The 19,650-nt window shown below is 51.4% G+C and overlaps 1 protein-coding gene across 1 annotated transcript; it reads right to left on the bottom strand.

The window, feature by feature from the left end:
- Positions 1-460: 460 nt before the first annotated feature.
- On the bottom strand, positions 461-19,348 carry PVALB (parvalbumin). The gene is made up of 5 exons (XM_011964303.1): positions 19,306-19,348; positions 16,867-16,934; positions 14,927-15,059; positions 13,459-13,568; positions 461-679 (listed from the first exon to the last, which is right to left on the bottom strand). The coding sequence occupies exons 2-5, from the start codon at positions 16,925-16,927 to the stop codon at positions 651-653; spliced, it is 333 nt and encodes a 110-aa protein (XP_011819693.1). The 5' UTR covers positions 16,928-16,934; positions 19,306-19,348; the 3' UTR covers positions 461-650.
- Between the last annotated feature and the right edge of the window lie 302 nt (positions 19,349-19,650).

Genomic DNA, 19,650 nt, shown 5'->3' with positions numbered 1-19,650 from the left:
CACCCACCCATTCATCCATCCATCCATTTTCACCCACCCATCCATCCATTTACCCATCCACCCACCCATCTACCCATCCATCCATCATCTATCCATCTATCCATCCATCCATCCATCCATCCACCCACCCACCCACCTTCTCAACCATGGACCTGCATTCAAACCCCAACACTAACAAATCCTATCTTTGTGGGCTTAGGCACATCACTTCCCCTCTCTGAGACTTAGTTTTTTAGAGAATGGGAGTTTCATCACCTACCTTATGGGGTGGTGTTAGGGAATAAGTGGGTAACCTCTGTAGAGTGCCATGCTTAGTACCTAGTGCAAAAAAGAGGCTGTTCCCTTCCATTCTCTCCTATCACATCTTTTCTAACTGTTGAAATCTGGCCCCCACCCCCTGCCCAGATGCATCTGGAAAGCCAATGCCTGACTAGGCCTGGCTCTTCCTCAGCAAGCAGAGTCTGACTGGTACAACCTTTATTGCTTCTCCAGCATTTTCCAGAAGAATGGTGTCATTAGAGGGCCACAGGGGATGGGTGGAGTAAAAAATAACATAAACAAACTGAACAGAAACGCAGGAGGGTGGCAAGAGGGGCTGAGATGGAGTGTTCAGGGCAGAGAGGTGGAAGACCTGGGGCAGTCAGTGCTTCTTAGCTTTCAGCCACCAGAGTGGAGAATTCTGCAGAAGAAAATGACAAAGGAAAGTGAGTCAGAGGCTGGAATGCAAGAGAGACTGTCCCCACCTGACTGCAGGGCCCTGGGCGGTGCTTTCTCTGGGTTCTTGCTTCTGCTGTGGGAGCCCCAGAGTGTGTGTGTGAAAATGAATGAATGAATAAATGAATGAGTGAGTGGGCAGATGAGTGAAGTGAGGTGGAACATGAGGGGCCTACCATATCTTTTGCTTCACCATGTCATGCCACACGCAAAATCAATAATAATAACTACAATAATAACAATAGCATTAATAATAATAGTTTTCTGAATGCTTATCATATGCCAGGCACTATTCGAAACACTTTATATGCAATATCTCATTTGACTCTGGCAATAATCCTATCTGGTGCATTTTGTCATTGTTCCTATTCTACAGATGAAGAAACTGAGGCTCAGGGTCCAGTAATATTTCTGGACTTCTCTGCTGTTTTTCTCCCCAGCAGATGAGAGAGGACAAGGAGTTTGCTGCCATATGCCACTACATGTCTCTGAGATGCCATATCACAGCCTGGTGGAGAGTGTGAGGTGTCAGGCAAGTTCCTATCACCCTAGAAAATGCAGTGTTGTCTTGGCTGGGCACACTGGCTCACGCCTGTAATCCCAGCACTTTGAGAGACTGAGGCAGGTGAATCACTTGAGGTCAGGAGTTTGAGATCAGCCTGGCCAACATGGTGAAACCCTGTATCTACTAAAAATGCAAAAATTAGCTGGGTGTGGTGGTGGGTGCCTGTAATCCCAGCTACTCCAAAGGCTGAGGCAGGAGAATTGCTTGAACCCAGAAGGTGGAGGTTGCAGTGAGCTGAGATTGTGCCACTGCATTTCACCCTGGGCAACAGAATGAGACTCTGTCTCAAAACAAAACAACAACAAAAAAAAAAAGAAGAAAGAAAGAAAAAATAAAATGCAGTGTTGTGATGTGGGGAGATCACAGGCTGGGGATTGAAAGTTAGGCCTAACTTCCAGGCCTAGTCTGGCCCTATTTGCTGGAAAATGTATCTCTCTGGGTTTTGGTTTCCTCATCTGTCAGTGGAGTGAAGAGAGGGGCCAGTAATAATTCCTTGGGAAAGACAAATAAAAAGCTGGTCATGAAATGGCTTCAAAAAGGCCACAAAAAGTATCTGGGACTCATTTGAGGTGAGCTGCGTCCTCCCTGGACTTTGTATGGAATACAAATGTAAAATCCCACCTATGCAGTTTCTTAGTTTGCATCATTGTACTGCAGTTATGTAAAGTGTTAACATGGGGGGAGCTGGGTGAAGGGTGTACAGGACTCTCTGTATTATCATTGCAATTCTTCTGTATATCCACAATTACTTCAAAATAAAAAAAGTGAAAACACACACACACAAAAAACCAAACCAACACATGCTGTATTGTAGAAATAACCTGGCACTGGGCTGGGCATGGTGGCTCACCCCTGTAATCCCAACACTTTGGGAGGCTGAGGCGGGTGGATCACGAGGTCAAGAGTTTGAGATAATCCTGGCCAACATGGTGAAACCCTGTCTCTACTAAAAATACAAAAATTAGCTGGACGTGGTGGCGCGTGCCTGTAGTCCCAGCTACTTGGGAGGCTGAGGCAGGAGAATTGCTTGAACCCAGGAGGTGGAGGTTGCAGTGAGCCGAGACTGCGCCACTGCACTCCAACCTGGTGACAGAGTGAGACTCTGTCTCAAAAAATAAATAAATAAATAAATAAATAAATAACCTGGCACTGCCCCTGACCAGATGAAGGGATACATAACATACCTGGGTGCCTCACTTTTCTAAGGTTTGACTTAGGAAATAGACACCATGCTCTCCTGTCCCTAGGGTGTCCTAGGATAGGAAAGGTGGGTGACCTGGATATGGGGGATGCAGAGCGGGACCGAGAGTGAGGGTCCACCAGCTGGTCTTGAAACCCCCAGGCTCTCTGGCCGAGTGGTAATAGCAGTGCCAAGGATGCAGTATCAAATAAATACAAAAACAACAAACACTTGTACAGAATCCCTCCCACAGGGCAGGTGTGAAAGTGCTTGCTTTCTCAGCCAGGAGTCTGTGATCTTCCAGGACCTCGGTGGGGCAGGTGGTTATTTTGAGATGTCTTTTATTAGTAGTACTTTTATTAATTATAGCTAGTAACTAACATTTATTGAATGCCAATGTGGGAAGCATTTTGCATATATTAGCTCACTGAATCCTCATGACTACTCCATGAGAGACACACCTTTGCCTGTATTTTACAGATGGGGAAACAAACTGAGGCTCGGAAGTTAAGCAGCTTGACCGTGGTCACACAGCAGACATGATTCAAGCTAGAAATGCTTTTAGGCTTCCTTCTTCATCCCAGTGGTTTCTCACCTACTTTGACCTAGGTATAGAGTGACGCATGTCCCAGCTCAAATATCACCACCCCATCTCATTAGTCCTTTTTTATTTACTTCATAGTCCTTGGCACTCTCTGAAATGATCTTATTCATGCACTTATTTTTGTTGGTCTCTCCCTACTAGAATACAAACTCTGGAGGGCAGGGGAGCCTCTCTCTCATTCACTGCTCTCCTGGCAGCCACAGTGTTCCTGGCACACAGTAGGTGCTCGTAAATAAGCGCTGGGTGGATGGATGGAGGGATGGATGGACAGATGGAGGGAGCGACAGTGGGAGGGATGGATGGAGGAGTAGATGGATGGAGGGATGGATGGATGGATGGATGGATGAGGAGTTGGTGGATGGAGGGAGGGAGAGAAGGATGAATGGATGGAATAGATGGAGGAAGGATGGATGGATGGATGGATGGATGGATGAGATGGCTCATGAGTCCTTCTTAAGGTTCAACAAGCTCTGACTTACTTCACATAATTCACACGACAGTCTGGGAGGATTCTAATTTTATAGATGGGGAAATGGAGGCTGGGAAGGTGAGGTGTCAGGGTCATGTGGAAAACAAGAGCCAGAGCCAGGACTTGGCCTCCGGCCTCAGGAACCCCCTACACAAATATGGAGAGGCTACTTCTGAGAGGGCTAGCATCCCAGCTCAGGCAGAAGCATGAGCCCTCTCCAACTTAAACCTGTCATTTCAACCAGCACTGGCATTCCCTGTTTGGGGACACTGAGTTTCTCTGTCCTGGGATAAAGGATGCATGAGCCTGTCTGCCATCGCCTGCTCGTGGAGAGATTGTCAATAGGGGAAGCTGGTCCTCTCTGTGCTTCAGACCCCTTCATCCTCACTCTAGAAATTGAGATGTCTTTTATTAGTAGTACTTTTATTAATTATAGCTAGTAACTAACATTTATTGAATGCCAATGTGGGAAGCATTTTGCATATATTAGCTCACTGAATCCTCATGACTACTCCATGAGAGACACACCTTTGCCTGTATTTTACAGATGGGGCACTGACCCCTTCATCCTCACTCTAGAAATTATGGGCTGTCAGGCTACTCATCAGTAAAGAGCCCATTGATCACCTTCACACTAGATGGGATTTGGTGCAGCTGGTGTGACTGTGGCCCAGGGACACCAATGAGGGACTCTCCAGTGATGGAAAGCCAGGCATTTTGGAGTCAGACTTTGGGAGGTACTTTGGAGCTGTGGGGTTTTTGAAAGCCTCTTAAATCAGCCCCTCTGCCCACCTTGCAATCTATTCTGAAGCAGCCAGGACATCACAATAGCCACATGTGCTGGCCTTCAGCAGAGAACACGGAATTCTAATTTTATCCCCTCAGAACCTTCAACAGGCGACTTTGTAGATAAATTGAGGGCAGGAGCCACCTCTTCCGTGCCTTTCATGTCTGCCTCAGGGCTGATCTTAGGAGCCAGTCAATTAACTAACAGGTCTCCTAGCCAAACCCTTCCTCTAAAATGCCCAGGTCTCTCCTTAAAGAAAAACAAATAACTGGCTGGGTGCGTTGGCTCATGCCTGTAATCCCAGCACTTTGGGAGGCCGAGGTGGGCAGATCACAAGGTCAGGAGTTCGAGACTAGCCTGACCAACATGGTGAAACTCCATCTCTACTAAAAATACAAAAGTTAGCCAGGCACGGTGGCGTGCACCTGTAATCCCAGGTACTCAGGAGGCTGAGGCAGGAGAACGGCTTGAAGATGGAGATTGCAGTGAGCTGAGATCACACCACCGCACTCCACACTCCAGCCTGGGTGACACAGCGAGACTCTGTCTCAAAAAAAAAAAAAAAAAAACCCACAAACAAAGATCCCATAAACTCTGGGTCAGCTGAACTGGCAGTAGGTAGGATCCCAGGATGGCGAATGCAGCTTTGAACGATCGGGTTCTAGTCTTGGCGCTGCCATCTGCTGCTGTCCTTGGACAACACACCTCATCTTCCCTGGTCCTGGTTTTCTTATGAGTGAGTGTCGGGTCTAGAAGATGCCTTTCCGGCTGTCACATGGTGTTTGGAGCAAGCAAGCTGGGGGTAACACCCAGCTCCCATTTCTTGTTCCTGTGGCCTTCAACTAGATGCTTCACCTCACCTGTCAAATGGAGCTCATGATAGTACCTACTTCCTTAAGTTGTTCAGAGGAGCCAGCACTAAAGCTCTTGGTCACAGGCCTGATGCACAGCAAGCTCTCGGTATCCGGTGATGTTGCAACCAAAGTGTTTCTATACCTCAAGCCACTTTGAAACCAAACCTATAAATGCCTGGCTACTGCCCAGCAGAAGCAGGAGGCTCTAAATGGCACTGTAACTGGTAATTGTCAGCATCATTGTTGTTCATGTTGCCATTGTTTGTCTTTAGGATCCCAGCATTTCCTGCCTCCACCCCGGCACCTACCTACAACCGTCCAGCAACCCTGGACCTACGTCTGAATCTTGTTCCATCACTACCTGGCTAGGTGGCCATCAGTCACTACTTTAGCTCTCCGAAGCTCAGTTTTCTCATTTGTAAAGTGGGTATAATAATGCCTGTTTAGATAGCTATTAGAAAGACCAGATGGGGTAACACAACTGGCACATAGTAACTTCTAAGTGTTAGTTCCACCTGCTGTGTGGATCTCCCCAGCACAACCCACACAGGTTGGAGCTTCGACATAACATTAACCACGAAAGTCCTGAAACTAAGCAGGGCAAGGAAGATATAAACAGAGGGCACGGAAAACCTAAAGAGCAACCAGCTAACCTGGTACAAGTTTCCAATCCATCTATCCCATCAGTGAGATGGATAGCATCCCACCTCCAGCACACCCATCCACGGCAACTTAGTTCCTGATCCTGTTTCCTCACCTATAAAATGGGGATACTGGGACTATCTCCTTATAGGGTTATGGTAAGGGCTCCAGAAGATAATGGAGAAGGAGTGCCCAGCACAGTGCCTGGCACACAGTGGGAATGTGACTAAATCAACTCTTAATGTTGACAGGTAGAAGAGACAGTCTTCCTTTGGAGGCATCCAGAATCGTCATTCTCTTCTAAGACAAGCAAGTTCAGCAGTACCTTTGCAGGCTAAAACCTCGCCCAACCCCCTCTGGGGCCAGCTCGCAGATGTCGTCATTGTCCAGTCAGAAAGAGACGAAGGAGGTAGACGGTAGGGACGGGGGTGGGAGGGAGGCAGCAGAGGGAGGATCAGAGGACTGGAGGATTCTGTTCTTTTCTTCCCCTTAGGAAACCGAAATTAGCCTAATTAGGTCTGCCCTAGTCCAAGGCTGTGGGGATTGGACAAATTTAGAAGCTATTGACAGGTGAGATCAGCACACACTGATGGCCCAAAGCGAAACTGAGCCGGCCATTGAGTCAGCGGCTGGAAGGCTCTTTCCCTCCCTCTGTCGTGATGACCGTGATGACCGGGATGAAGGAGCCGGCCTCCTGGTTTATCACCTCGCCTCTAAATAGCTCCCGGGCTCGGTTTCTTATAAATTGGTATCTCAAACAGGGATCACCTTCCCATCCTGGAGAACTGGGAGGCAGAGTCACTCCGGGTCAAGCCAGACAGCCACGAGGAGGCCGCGTCAACAGTTCTGCGGCTCACTCTGTGCCAGGCACCGCACGGTGTGTTACTCCACCTCATCCTCGTCGGCTCTCTTACCTTCATTACAGAGAAACTGAGGCTGAGTGTCACTCAGGTAGAAAGATTCTAACAGGCGTGGCTGGGGCCAGGGTGCGTCTCTTCCTCAAAGGTTGGAGTTAATGGTCCCGCGTTCTAACTCAAGCTGCAACCCCCAGAGGCAGGAGAGGGATGCATGGAGGGCAACGTCTTTTTCCACCAAGCAGCTGCTCCCTTTCACAGAAGGCCAGTTATGTAAGGAAGACTGCTTCCTCTCCCCTTGCTAAATCTTTTCTAGTGCAGCATAAGGCCAGAGCTAGGGAAAGTCCACACGGGAATAAAAGGAGCAGCTTGCTAAGCACAGAAGCCATTTATAACTAAAACGTCTCAGCTCAGCTTAGGGGAGGGAGTGGTGGAGTCAGGAGACCCGGGTCCCGTTGGGCCAAGGACTTGCTATGTGACTTTGGCACTTACTGTCTACGGGGCCTTGGTTTTCACGTCTCTCAGTGGGGATCACAGTGTCCCCTACACCTCACTGAGCTGGTACCAGGGTGCAATGAGATGGGACAAAGCATAGTATACCTTAGGGCTCTGCCCTCAAAACCCTGGGCTGGCCTTGATATGAGCATCTTGTCCTACTTAGAAATCAAATCCCCATAGAGGCCGGAGGGCTAGAATGACAGGGAGACCGGCAAATTCTCCTTCTATCCCTCTCTCACTTTTCTCCTGCTTTAGACTCCATTTCATTTCTGTTGAGGATTGAGATTCCACCAATTTCCAAAGGTTTTAGGTGGGTTACAAGCAAAGCATTCCCATAAAATAAGAGGAAAGGAATCATTTCATTTGAGCAACCACCCTGTGAGGTGAGTATTTTTCTCCCCACTTTCCAGGTGTGGGAATGGATGTCCTGAAAGAGGAAAAGATACAGCCATTCCCATGGCTGATGCCCAGCATATGGCTTTCTAATTTCTGCCTGACTCAGGGGTTCCACCACAGCCCAAGGCCTTACGCTATTGCTCCGACTCTCACAGTAAATAAGCTACTTAAAGATAAAAGAGAACAGATTTTGCCAGAGGGAAGCAGAAAAGGCAAATTCCTTCAGGCACGGGAGTGGGTGGCGGGGGGCTGCACGGTTAGACAATAATGATGACTACGTTTCAGCAACAGAAGCAAAATGCAAACCCCAGACTCTTGAGTCTAGACACGCTTAAAGCAGAGGGCAGTGGATCCATCACCGGGAATGGGTTTCGGGAAGAATGTAACTAGGACTGCGTGCAGGCACGTGTGCGCGTGGGGCGTGCGGATCTTCTCTGCAGCAAGATATTAGGAGTCAAGGTTTGAAGAGGGCCCCGAGGCTTCACAGCAAGTCGCTCTGCTTCCCTGGGCCTCAGTTTCCTTGTATGTATCAGTAATAAAGATATCTTGTAGAGCTGTTGGGAGGTTTGAATGAGTTAAAAGAGGTAAGGCCTGTGTGCAGCACTCGGCACACAGGAAGTGGGAATGGATGCTAACCTCGATTCCTGCTGGTCGGCCCATTCTGTGGGGGCAGGCATTGAGTTTGGAAGGCCCAGGCTGGGGACACATGCCCATGTGAGGCAGGATGGCAGAGGGTCCTGGCTGGACCACTGTGCCTCAGTCCTAGCTCTGCTACAGAGAGACCCTGGGCATGTCACTTCTCGCGATGCCTCAGCTTCTTCACTTGCAAAATGGGGATAGTGATGGCATCTACTTTCTAGGATTATTGTAAGGCAGTGGTCCTGTAAGTGTGGTTCGCCAGATCATTAGCACCATCTGCTAACTTGTTAGAAATGCAAAAGTGTGGGCTCCACCTAAGAAATCAGAAACTCCTGGGTCTGGCACAGCCATCTGTGTTGCCAAAGGCCCTCCAGGTGATGCTGACACCGACTCCCAGCTGGAGACCCGTTGTGAAGGTGAAGTATTTGAAAAGGCACCTGCCACATAGTCTGCTTTGTCTGCTTTTTATGCCTGGGCTTTGCAACTGCAGGTGCTTTAACAAAGATTTTTTTTTGGCACCCTTCACCTCTTTTTCTAGCTTCTCTTTGCTTTTCAGCCTTAAGCCCCTCCCCATATCAGCCCTGCGCCAGCCTTTTAGGGTGGCCTTTGAGAATCAATCAACCACATCTATAAAAGCCTTTGAGTTTCCTGGAAGTAGTTGCCTCAGAGACAGGAATGCAAAGGGTTATTATTAGAACTTTGTCTTCCTACCGCCTCCCTTCAATACAGGATCTTCAAGAACCTGGTAAATATCACTCACCTTCAGAAGGATGAACAGAGCAGGGAAGAGAGGCAGTCCCTGGTTTGGGGCTCTCCCAGCACCTGCTACAGACAAGTCCCCACAGATCCCCAACCTCAGCTTGCAGATCATCTCCCCCTACATACAGCAGTTGTGCATCCTCATCACTGCACAGTGCTGCCCAGAGCTGAGCACGTGTTCATTTCATTCATTCATTCATTCAACCAATACACTTTTCTTGTTCTCTTACTATGGCCCAGGCCCTGTGCTAGGTGCTGGGATTAGAAACTGAACAAAACAAAGTTCCTGTTCAGCGGATCTGACATCCTAGTGGAGGAGAAAGAAATAGGCAATAAGTCAATCAATAAAATCATCTTATTGTAAACTAAACTATGAATGAATGAATGAATGAATGAAGGCAGCACAGGTCATGTGCTTTGGAGCTCAGCAGACCTGACTTCAGACCTTGATCTTTTCTCTTCCTAGCCTAAAGGGTTTATGCAAGCCCTTAGTCTCTCTGAGCCTCAGTGTGCCTATCTATAAAATGGGAATCATAGTAGTGTACATTTCAGAGATAGCTAGGAAGATTAAATGAGGGAAATGCTAAGCACAGTGCCTGGCATGTATTGAGTGCTCTATGAAGTTAGATGCTATTGCCATCGTCATTCAAGGTCACGCAGCTGAGCCAAAATACTGAAGTGGTCCTCTGTGTAGACGTTTATCCACTGGGACATCTGTGAAATCCCAGGGCTGGAATGTACCCCAGTAATTGGCTAGTTATGCGCCCCATGGTTTTGTTTTTTGTTTTTTGTTTTTTGTTTTTGTTTTGACGGAGTCTTGCTCTGTTGCCCAGGCTGGTGCAATGGTGTGACCTCGGCTCCCTGCAACCTCCACCTCCCAGGTTCAAGTGATTCTGCTGCCTCAGCCTCCTGGGTAGCTGGGATTACAGGCATGTGCCACCACACCCGGCTAATTTTTTTATTTTTAGTACAGACAGGGTTTTGCCATGTTGGTCAGGCTGGTCTTGAACTCCTGACCTTGTGATCCACCTGCCTTGGCCTCCCAAAGTGCTGGGATTACAGGTGTGAGCCACCATGCCTGGTGTGCCTCATGGTTTTAAAGATGAGGCACTTTATGGTTAGAAGGGCTCTCTGGGACATGCCCCAGATCCTACCAGGAGTTGAAGGCATCTTCCAGCTATAGGTGGGGCTTGGGCCCTCTGGCCTTAAGAGAGAGTGACAGCAAAGCAGAGTATCTGAAACAGAATGTCCTGGGCTCCAAAAAGGCTCTGCTTCCCATCTCACCACCTATTGGGCATCATTGCACGCACCCTTCCTGCGTTAGGGGGTTGGGAGTGAGGAAGGGGGTGTCTGCATCTTCCCACCTCAAAAGCATGAGGTGTGGGGCCCCAGTGCCTCAGGGTGGCCTATGCTCATTGTCTATTTTACGTCTTGCCTATGAGCTCAATGGAGGCTGCACAGGTGGGCCTGGACCACGCTTTTGGGTTTGAATCCTGGCCCTGGCACTTGCTGGCAGCATGACCTTGCACTCACTCCCTGGGCTGCCCTTTCTACATCTGCACTTATGTCCTCTGTCATCCCAAGGTCAAATGAGGTAAGCAAACCCAACACTGGGCTGGACACACATGACATGCCCAGCTAATAAGTCTTTCCTCCCATTCTTGGCAAAGCAATCTTCTTGCCCCTTTCTGAACATACCCTACAGTTTCCAGCTGATGCCAATGCCTTGCCTGGACCCCACTCCCTCTGTCCCCTACAGCCTGTGGCATAGCCTCCGAGTCTGCACAAAATGCCTGATGCCTGCACCTCTGCCTCTGGCTGGCACTATCACTTGTTTGAGTATATGTGTGCAAGCAATGTGCAGACAATAAAAATGACATTGTATGGCCAGGTGGGTGGCTTATGCTTGTAACCCCAGCACTTTGGGAGGCTGAGGTGGGCAGATGACTTGAGGCCAGGAGTTTGAGACCAGCCTGGCCAACATGGTGAAACCCCATCTCCACTAAAAATACAAAAATTAGCTGGGCATGGTGGAGATCGAGACCATTCTGGCCAACATGGTGAAACCCCATCTCCACTAAAAATACAAAAATTAGCTGGGCATGGTGGTGCGTGTCTACAATCCCAGCTACTCGGGAGGCTGAGGCAGGAGAATTGCTTAAACCCAGGAGACAGAGGTTGCAGGGAGCTGAGATTATACCACTGCACTCCAGCCTGGGCAACAGAGAAAGACTGTCTCTAAATAAATAAATAAATAAGGCATTGGAGTTGCTGTTTATTGAGCATTTGCTATGTGCTGGGCACTACAGGCCACATTCTCACGTTATAATGCCTAGTTTACAGATGAGGAAGCTGGGGCTCAGGGCTAAGGAGCAGCTGCTCAGGGGCACCCAGTTAGGAAACAGGCCTGAATTATTTTTACCTCTTCCATTGCCAGGCACAGAGTTGCCACTCAGTCAACATCTGCTGGATCTGTTAGAAGAGTTTAGTTGATGCTTTAAGATCTGAGTGTGGCAGGGAGGGAGGGAGGGAGGCAGGGAACTGGGCCAGGTCTGGCTTGGTTTTTCTTCATCATGTAGGTTGTCTGTGAGCAGTCAGCCATGAAGACCTGGCCCAGGGCTTCTGAGCTATGGCATATTGGCGGCAAATAAAAATGGAAGGCAGGTCTGGAGCCCTGGGTCAGGGTTGAGGTGGGAGCCAAGGCTTGGGGTGGAGCTGTCTGATAAGCAGACTTGTGGGGATGGGGGTGTGAGGGAGGATCTGCCAAGCACCAGAAGCCCGAGGAGCAGCCAAGCCAATGAAGCCTTTCCAGTACCCTCTACTCCACTCCTTTAAAACCACCTCCCTCCCTCCCAGCCACAAGAAGGGCAGCTGGCATCAGACGGCCAGGGGACCCCCTGCATTTGACTTTGACAGGGATTCTCCATTCTTGTTACTGGCAGGAAACAAACAAACAAACAAGAAACAAACAACAACAAAAAAACCCTCTAGCTCATAAGCAATAAGCATACACCTACTTTCATATTCCTTGTACCTTTCCCAAAGCAATTTTGTATTCACAGAAACTTAATTTTCACAACGAGTCCAAACAGGTCTTAGGAGAAGCTCATGCACCCCATTTGCCGGGCAAGGGAACGTAGGTGTGCAGAGGTGATGTGCTCAAGGTCACAGCTGGCAAGGGGCAGAGAGGGAGGAGAGCATGGGGGTCTGGGTTTTATACTCAGGCAGCGGATGTTTATGAAGAACCTGCTTTGTGTGGGGTATTGGCTAGATACTGGGGCTAGAAGGATGAATGCAACACAGTCCCTAGTTTTAAATAAATTAGCTAATACATGCGTATATAGCATTTACTCTAGGCACTTTACATATTAACACATCTAACCCTTGTAATCACCCTATCGGAATTATCATTATGTTCAGTTCAGAGATGAGAAAACAGAGGCCCAGAGTAGTTATCTAATTGCGCACAGTCACACAGCTCGAAAGCAGTAGGGCTGGGATTTGAACCGAGATAGCCTGGGGCCCAGAGGCCAAACACCTACACACAGTTTTCTCTGAGATCGGCAGAAAAGCCCATTATGGGAGCAAACAGCAGCCTAGCATGCTGCAAACACTCATTCAGGCCTGGTTCTAAATCCCTGCCCCACCACTGTGTCCTAGCTCTTTGAACTAGGCTAAGCACCTTCAAAGTCCATTTGCCCACCTGCAAACTGGAGATAATTCCTGAGGAAATCATGATGCTAAGAGAGAAGGCAATGTGGGTGCGCTGTATGAATGCCACATGGAGCCAAATGGAGAAAGGAGTGGACAGTGGGCCACTGGTCTCTCATCTGTGCTAACATCGAAGCTTGCAAAGCAAGGCAGGGCCAGGTATTCCCCGTCCGAATTCCCCGCTGATTTCTGGCTTACTGTTTTTCCTGGCTCTGCTGCAAGGCTAGAATAGTACATTTGAGTAAAACCCAAACAGGTTTTGAGACTTGGGGGGGTTACAGGACACCAGGACAAGATGCTGAGGAGGAGAGGAGATAGGAATTTCCATCCCTGGAATCTGAGAATGAGAGAGGCAGAGGATCCTTGGGGATTAGTTGGCCTCATTTCCTTGGATTACAGATGGGAGACAGAGGCCCAGTGATTGAGAGACACTGCCCAAGGTCACACAGCCAGTTTGGGCAGAGCTTGGATCAGTATTCATGCAAACGTGCAGGCTGAGTTCAGAGAAAAAAAAAAAAAATCCCAAATCCTCCTGGATCCCCTACCCAGCAGGAAAACCAGAATCTACTCCTTTTAGGTCTTCAAATTAGGAAAACACACCAGTTTTCCGTTGTCTGGAGTATGTGGCAGAGCTCTCAGACCTAATGGACAGCTTTTTATCTTCTAATCTGGGGGAGTGAGGGGCCCTATATCATCCCTTCCTTGTGACAGACATAACTTCAAACTTTTTGCATCCAACACCCCAAGATCCACAATATGCCCAGACCCCAGGTCACCGCTACCCACCGTCAACCCCAATTTTGCCGTCCCCATCTTTGTCTCCGGCAGCCATCAGCGTCTTGGTTTCTTTAGCAGACAGGTCTCTGGCATCTGGGGAGAAGCCTTTTAGGATGAATCTGGAGGAGAAAAGGGAGAAAGCCGGTGAGGGAGTCAGGCCGAGGTCTCCTTGCAGGACACTGGATGGAGGGTGGTCTGGTGTCTGCATGGGGAAAGGGGTGGCTGGGACAGGCAGCGAGCAGCAGTCACGCACACAGATGCTCTGTGCCAGGTAGCCTGCTCGGTGGCTGTGCTTTCGTGGATGAGTATTCAGGAAAGGACAGGCTGTCCTCAGCGAAGGGCTGATCCCACTTCAGGGAGGGCACCTACACTGGTTAATTTATCCAACAAGTATCCACTAAGTGTCATTTCTGTGTCAGGCATATGCTGGAAAGTGGGGTCACAGTAGTGATCTTCGGAAGGCACTGAAAAAAATAAGGAGGTCATAGGCTCCAAGAGAGACCACACAGTGTGATGGGCACAATGACGGTGGAAGTGGAGGAAGGCACTCAGAAGCTGTATCTGCCCGCCTGGGGTGAGGGGAGGAGCAGGGAGGTTTCCCAGTGAAGGTGATGCCTGGAGGACGGGGGAAGTCAGCCTCTGTGAATGTGTGTGTGTGTGTGTGTGTGTGTGCAGAAGTGTACATGCATGTTGGATGTAAGTGGGTAGAATATGAAGGTTCTAGCCACTTACATTCAGAAGGTACCCTTGTGAAATGGTTTAGCAGGGAGACAGGATGGTTGGGGAAGTCACTACTTGAAAGGCCTCTCCCTACACCCACCCCCCGTCCTTCTCTTTGTGACAAAACTCAAGGCTTTCTTGGCCAGAAGGTGACATAAGGCAACCTGAGTCAGTAGACATGGCCGGGTGGCCGAGGGGATTACGGCAGGAGATGGTTTTGCAGATGGAGGCATACATTTTCCTAGCCACAGCCTTCTCCTTCTCTGCTTTTCTCCAAGGACCCCTGGACCCCCAGAGCTGGGTCTGCATCCCTGGCTTGCCCAGAAAATGCACCAGCCACACTAGTACCAGAGGGCTGGGGGCTGCAGGAAGGTGGTAATTGTCAGACAAATGAAAATCAATGAAATACTCAAGTGAATGCTTTCTGCCCTGCCTGTGGTGCTAGGCAGCAACAAAAACTGCCTCTTCATTTGTATTAAATTATTAAGTAGCATCATTCCATTAGCAATATTAAGTGGCTATCACTTAACCTAGTTAGTTCCACTTTCAGCTGAGGTTTTACTCTTCCGAAGCAATAGTGCCGGGAAGCCTTCTCCCCTGGTGCCCTGGGTCCGAGCACTGCCTTCACGCACCGTTACTTTCTGTGAAGCAGGCAGAGTGAAAGGCAGGTCTGATGGACACTTGGAAGCTAGAGTCCCAGCCCCCACTCCCTCTCACACAGCCATGGGCTGGGCAGCCCCTGCAGGCCTCCGCTTACCCCAGCTCATCCTCCTCAATGAAGCCACTTTTGTCCTTGTCCAGGATATGAAACACCTTCTTCACATCATCTGCACTCTTTTTCTTCAGGCCGACCATTTGGAAGAACTTTTTGTGGTCGAAGGAGTCAATGGCTGTGGGGGGAAGAGCAGGGTCAAATAAGGACCAGAAAGGCTGGTAGGGAAGCGTGGGAGAATGGAGGATGTCAAAGCATTTGTTGATGGATTCCCGCATGCCAGTTGTGGGGAATGAGAGGTACCCACCTCCATCGGAGGACTGAGGGAGCCCGGGCAAGGGAGGATGCCCTGTCCAAGGTCACAAGGCTGGGAGTGGAAGAGGTGTGCTCACACCCAGACCACCCCGGCTCTCAAGCCTGCCCCCACACCCTGCCTCCACTGCACCCATTCCTGATGATGGGAGCAGCACCTAAGAACCAAAGGCTTTTGTTCTTCTGAGAACCTCGTGTCCAGGAAGCCTTTTGGGTGCCAGCTGGTTGGGAGTGGGCTGGGGAATTGAAGGGGGCATGAACATGGTCCTGGGAGTAGGGGGAGGAGGGTTGACCTTCTTTCTTGGCCAAAAACTCTGTGACCAGAAAATTGACATAGAAAGGTCAGGTTTCCCTCAAGGTCACACAGAGGGAGGAGGAGGGGCAGACCCGGAAGTCCTGGCTCTGCGTAGAAATCCATTTAGGAGGCGGTGGGAAGGGGGTGTTGGGAGGCTCCCGAGAAATACCCAGTTAAGTTTCTTCCCAGATGGGCTTGAGGTGAAGGGAGAGGGTTATCCCAGGACCCTGGGAGGGTGGCTTCCCAGAGAGGTTCTTGTGCCCAGGGGAGGGGGTGCAAAGCAGAAAGGAAATGGGAGTCCTTTTCTACCTGCGATTTTCTGTATCTTGGGGTCCTCTTTTAGAACACCTGGGGAAGGGTACAATGTTAGATCCTGTATCATGTGTATGTATATGTGTGTGTGTGTGTGTATGTGTGTATGTGTGTGTGTATATGTGTATGTGTGTGTGTATGTGTGTGTGTGTATGTGTAGGGGTGTGTGTGTGTGTATGTGTGTGTGTGTCTGTGTGCAGGAGGTGGCTGTGAAAGTCATGTTCTCTTCCCCTCAGCACACGGCTAGAGGCAAGGAAAGTTGCCCTGTCCACCTCCGACACTAGGCTGGGCAACCCAGGTCTAATACCCCTTCTGCCCAGTTCGGTGACCTTGGGCAACTGTGTTGTCCTCTCCAAGACAGTTCCCTGGTTTCCCCATCTGTACGACAGGGGAGGAGGAAGGCGGGCAGCTAAGCGGTGAAGTCCCGGGCAGCTGGGAGAGGTGAGCCTGCCAGTTCCCCTCCCCGGCCCGCCAAAGGAGGCCCGAGGTCTGAGGCACTGAAGGTGCCCCGTGCAGGCTTGGGCAGAGCTGTGCGCCGGCTCCAGAAGGTCACCTCGCCCGCAGGTCCGCTGCTGAATCTCAGTAAAGGAACTAGGGCAGTCAGGGGGCCAACAACGGCTACCGCCTGGCGGGAAAAGTCCTATCCAGAATGAGGGTCCAGGAAAGGGGTCGCTTGGAGACGGGGATGCGCCCTGCAGTCCTCTCCACGTGCCTTAAAGAGGACGTCCAGAGAGCTCGTACAAGGACCCTGGCGATCCCTCCTCCGACCCTGGTCTTCGCCCTTGGTTCCGGACCCTGAGTCCTCCCAGCCACCGGGCCTTCAGCACCCTCAAGTTTCTGTAACTTGGGCAGGGCGCCCGCTTCCCCGCCCGCTCCCTGCGCCACGTCTCGCCCGGACAGAGTTTGGGAACTGCCAAGGACGCCCCTGCCCCGACCTCGCCGGCGCCCAGGGGGAAGTGTGGGCAGAAGCGCGCTGGGGAAGACCCTCAGGCTGCCGAACCCGCGGAGTGCAGGGGTGCGGGCGGTGGACGAGGGGAGAGGGATGGAAGGGGAGCGCGCTGCTCACCGCTAAAGGCTCCCACCGCCTTCTTGATGTCCTCAGCGTTGAGCAAGTCTGTCATCGACATCCTGCAACTGTTTGAGCGGGCAGAGCAAGTGCGAAAAGATTAAAAAGTGCTTTTCTCATCATTTCTGCTCATATGACCAGCGCTGCAGTGCTGCGCGCCGGGCGCACGCCCGCCGGGCCTGGCATGGCGCCAGGGGCCCGGACTCTGAGCGCAGCGGGAGCGGCTCAGTCCAGCCTCGTGGCTGAGCAGCGCCGGCCGCCAGCAAGAGGGCGCGCAGACCTGCTACCGCTCCTGCACCGCCAGGCCAGGGGTCCGCGGGATCCCAGGGGCTGCGGCCAGGGCACGAGGGAAAGGGGGCCACCTCTGGAATTTAGGAGGCACTGGAGTCACCAGCCGGGTCTGGAAAGTCCACCTGCTGTCAAGGACACGCAGGAGGTGCGGGGTGTCAGATCTGGGAACCTCCGAGGATGTCCTGCCGCGTGGGGGAAGATCCTGAACCCTCAGCGGCCAGCCTGCACCCCAGGACCCCCTAGGCCCTGCTCCCTTTCTCTCTCCACTCCTACTTCAGCCTCTGCTCTGGTCTTTCCTGGACGCAAATTTATGCTGCAAAATCTGAGCGCTGAGGTCGTGAAACCTGACCCACTAGACGCAGGGAGGAGGTGGCAGGGACAGGGACAGGGACAAGCAATAGCTGCTGGCGCCCACTTCGGGTGCCCCATCCCACATCTGGCCAGGGATGCACATTCTAAAACCTGATTTGTTTTATTTTTATTTTTTTGTTGGCCTGATTTTTCAAAGAACACTTCTCAGATCTCTACTAACTACTTGCTTTCCTGGTCTCCTGGGTCCCGGCATCATGGGACCAGACTCCCCCTGCTTCCATAAACCTTTTTGGGCAGAGTAGGGTGGGAGAGGCTGCTTGGAATTGCTAAGGTCCCTCCCAGAAAGCCCCGTATGTGTTTGGAAGAAGGGTAGCCCCTTCTGACCACACTTTCTAGACAACCTAAGCAGGCGTGGGGGCTCTGAACTTCACCTCTGGAAAAATGTCACAGTGTCTATCTTTATGCAGCCAGAGATCAGCTGTGTTCTTCCCCACGGTTCCCAAGGTTTCAAGTTGCAACCAGCTGCTTCTAGAGTGTGTGAGCACTGGACAGGGAGTCAGGAGGCCTGGGTTCTAGATCCTGGGCTGCGCTAAGTCCCTGTGTGACCTTGGGTTGTGACCTTCTCTGGGCTTCTGTCTCTCAGTGATGTGTTGATGTCAGTGGTCCCATGTAGTAGGACCTGGGGACTGCAACTTAAGGTATGGGCAGGTAGGCAGGGCCTGGGGCTGTGGTGGCCCTGGGTGGTGGGGCCCAGGGAGAGCAGCTGTCCAGCTGCCCAGTAGCTCAGGTTCCCTGACATCGTTGTCCACACTTGTCTCCTGCAGCTTAGCCGTGGATGGGTGCCCTTCCTGGAAACCTTAGGATACCGTTGCTGGCTCCAGCTGCCCCCTCCCTGTGAGTCAGCTCCTTCAGGCCACAGCCCGCCAGCTGGCTTCCAAGGCACCCAGACTGCGGCTCCTGACCTGATGCCTCTCCGGTCCAGGACTTCCCAGGATCCCTCAGCTGCCCTGGCCCCTGCTGCTACTGCCATCACCTCTGCACCTTGTCCCCAGCTGGGCTGCTGACTCAGACATGCCAGGCTCCTACACTATCATTTCAACTCCCAGGCTCAGCTCACTCCAGCTCACTCCTAGCTGGAGAATGGATTTCCCCAGCTGAAAGACCCTTCAGCTATACCAGTGGAGAAACGGAGGCGCAGAGAATCCGTGAGTGGTCTGAGGATACACAGCAAAGCAATAGCAGAGCAGAGCACAAATCCTCCCTGGCGCCTGGGACCCAGCTCTATCAGGTGCCATACATCTCAGCCCCACCCTGGCTCCTGGTGAGCCCCTAAGCAGTGACCCTGTGGCAAAGGCTGGAGCCTCAACAGGGGCCCACTCTTCTTCCGTCTCCTTCCTCCCTCTCTCCTTGCCGCTGAGTTCTCTCATCAACTTGAAACCCCCTTTGGGGCTGAGTCCTCCCAGCCGGAGCATCAATGTCATGAGATCATCCCATCAGCCCTCGGTAGTCCTCCTCTGCCCTCTGGGTCCCCTCTGACGGCATCATCAGAGTCCACAGATGTCTGGCTCCACCCCTCTTGTTCTACGGCTGGGGAATCTGAGGCCCAGCCTCAGGGGGCAGAGGGAGGGGGGAGTTTGCCCCAGGCCACACCAGGAGTCTTCATGGAGAAGCAGAAATGCATACTCTCAGCCCTACATTCCACAGCTGCCCTGCCTCCAGCACCCCACCACCCCCCCCCACCCGGGTCAGTAGGGACAGGGGAGATGTAGCTGTCCCTTCCAGCTGGCTCATCCTGCTGCATCCGTCTATCCTCCAACCTCGGTCGCTGCCACTCACCTCAGGTGGGGGTGGAGGGCTGAAGCCTGCCCTGAAAGGCTGGGCTGGTGGGAGGTCCCGTCGGGAAGTGAGCCTGGCGGTGGGATGGCCACCTATATAGGCTTCTGCTCTGGCTATTTTGGGAGGTGGCACTCCCCGTAGCCCCTGGCCCCCTCCTCTTCCGGTGTCAGGTACTCCCCAACCATGGTGCTGGGTGTCTGTATCACATTCAGCCTCCCTGGGCCCATCAGGCCAAGCCTATTAATAACTCTTGGGCCCTGCTTCCCTCCAGCACCCAAAATTGAGGCCCAGGCAGGGCTCACCTCTTCCATGAAGCCTTCCGTGACTACTGTAGATGGCAGCGAT

This window comes from Colobus angolensis, unplaced genomic scaffold, assembly GCF_000951035.1.
Source record: "Colobus angolensis palliatus isolate OR3802 unplaced genomic scaffold, Cang.pa_1.0 Scaffold65, whole genome shotgun sequence".
NCBI classification, from domain to species: domain Eukaryota; kingdom Metazoa; phylum Chordata; class Mammalia; order Primates; family Cercopithecidae; genus Colobus; species Colobus angolensis.
Note: the sequence above shows the minus strand (reverse complement) of the source record. Positions and strands in the feature narration are given on the sequence as shown.

What these genes read in the sequence shown, in the direction of transcription:
- PVALB (XM_011964303.1), bottom strand. Translation starts at nt 16,927, where the DNA reads ATGTCGATGACAGACTTGCTCAACGCTGAGGACATCAAGAAGGCGGTG. An exon ending in GGCGGTGGGAGCCTTTAGCG is followed by an intron (nt 15,060 to 16,866) that starts GTGAGCAGCGCG and finishes TTCCCCCCACAG; the next exon opens with CCATTGACTCCTTCGACCAC. An exon ending in ATTGAGGAGGATGAGCTGGG is followed by an intron (nt 13,569 to 14,926) that starts GTAAGCGGAGGC and finishes TTTCTCCTCCAG; the next exon opens with ATTCATCCTAAAAGGCTTCT.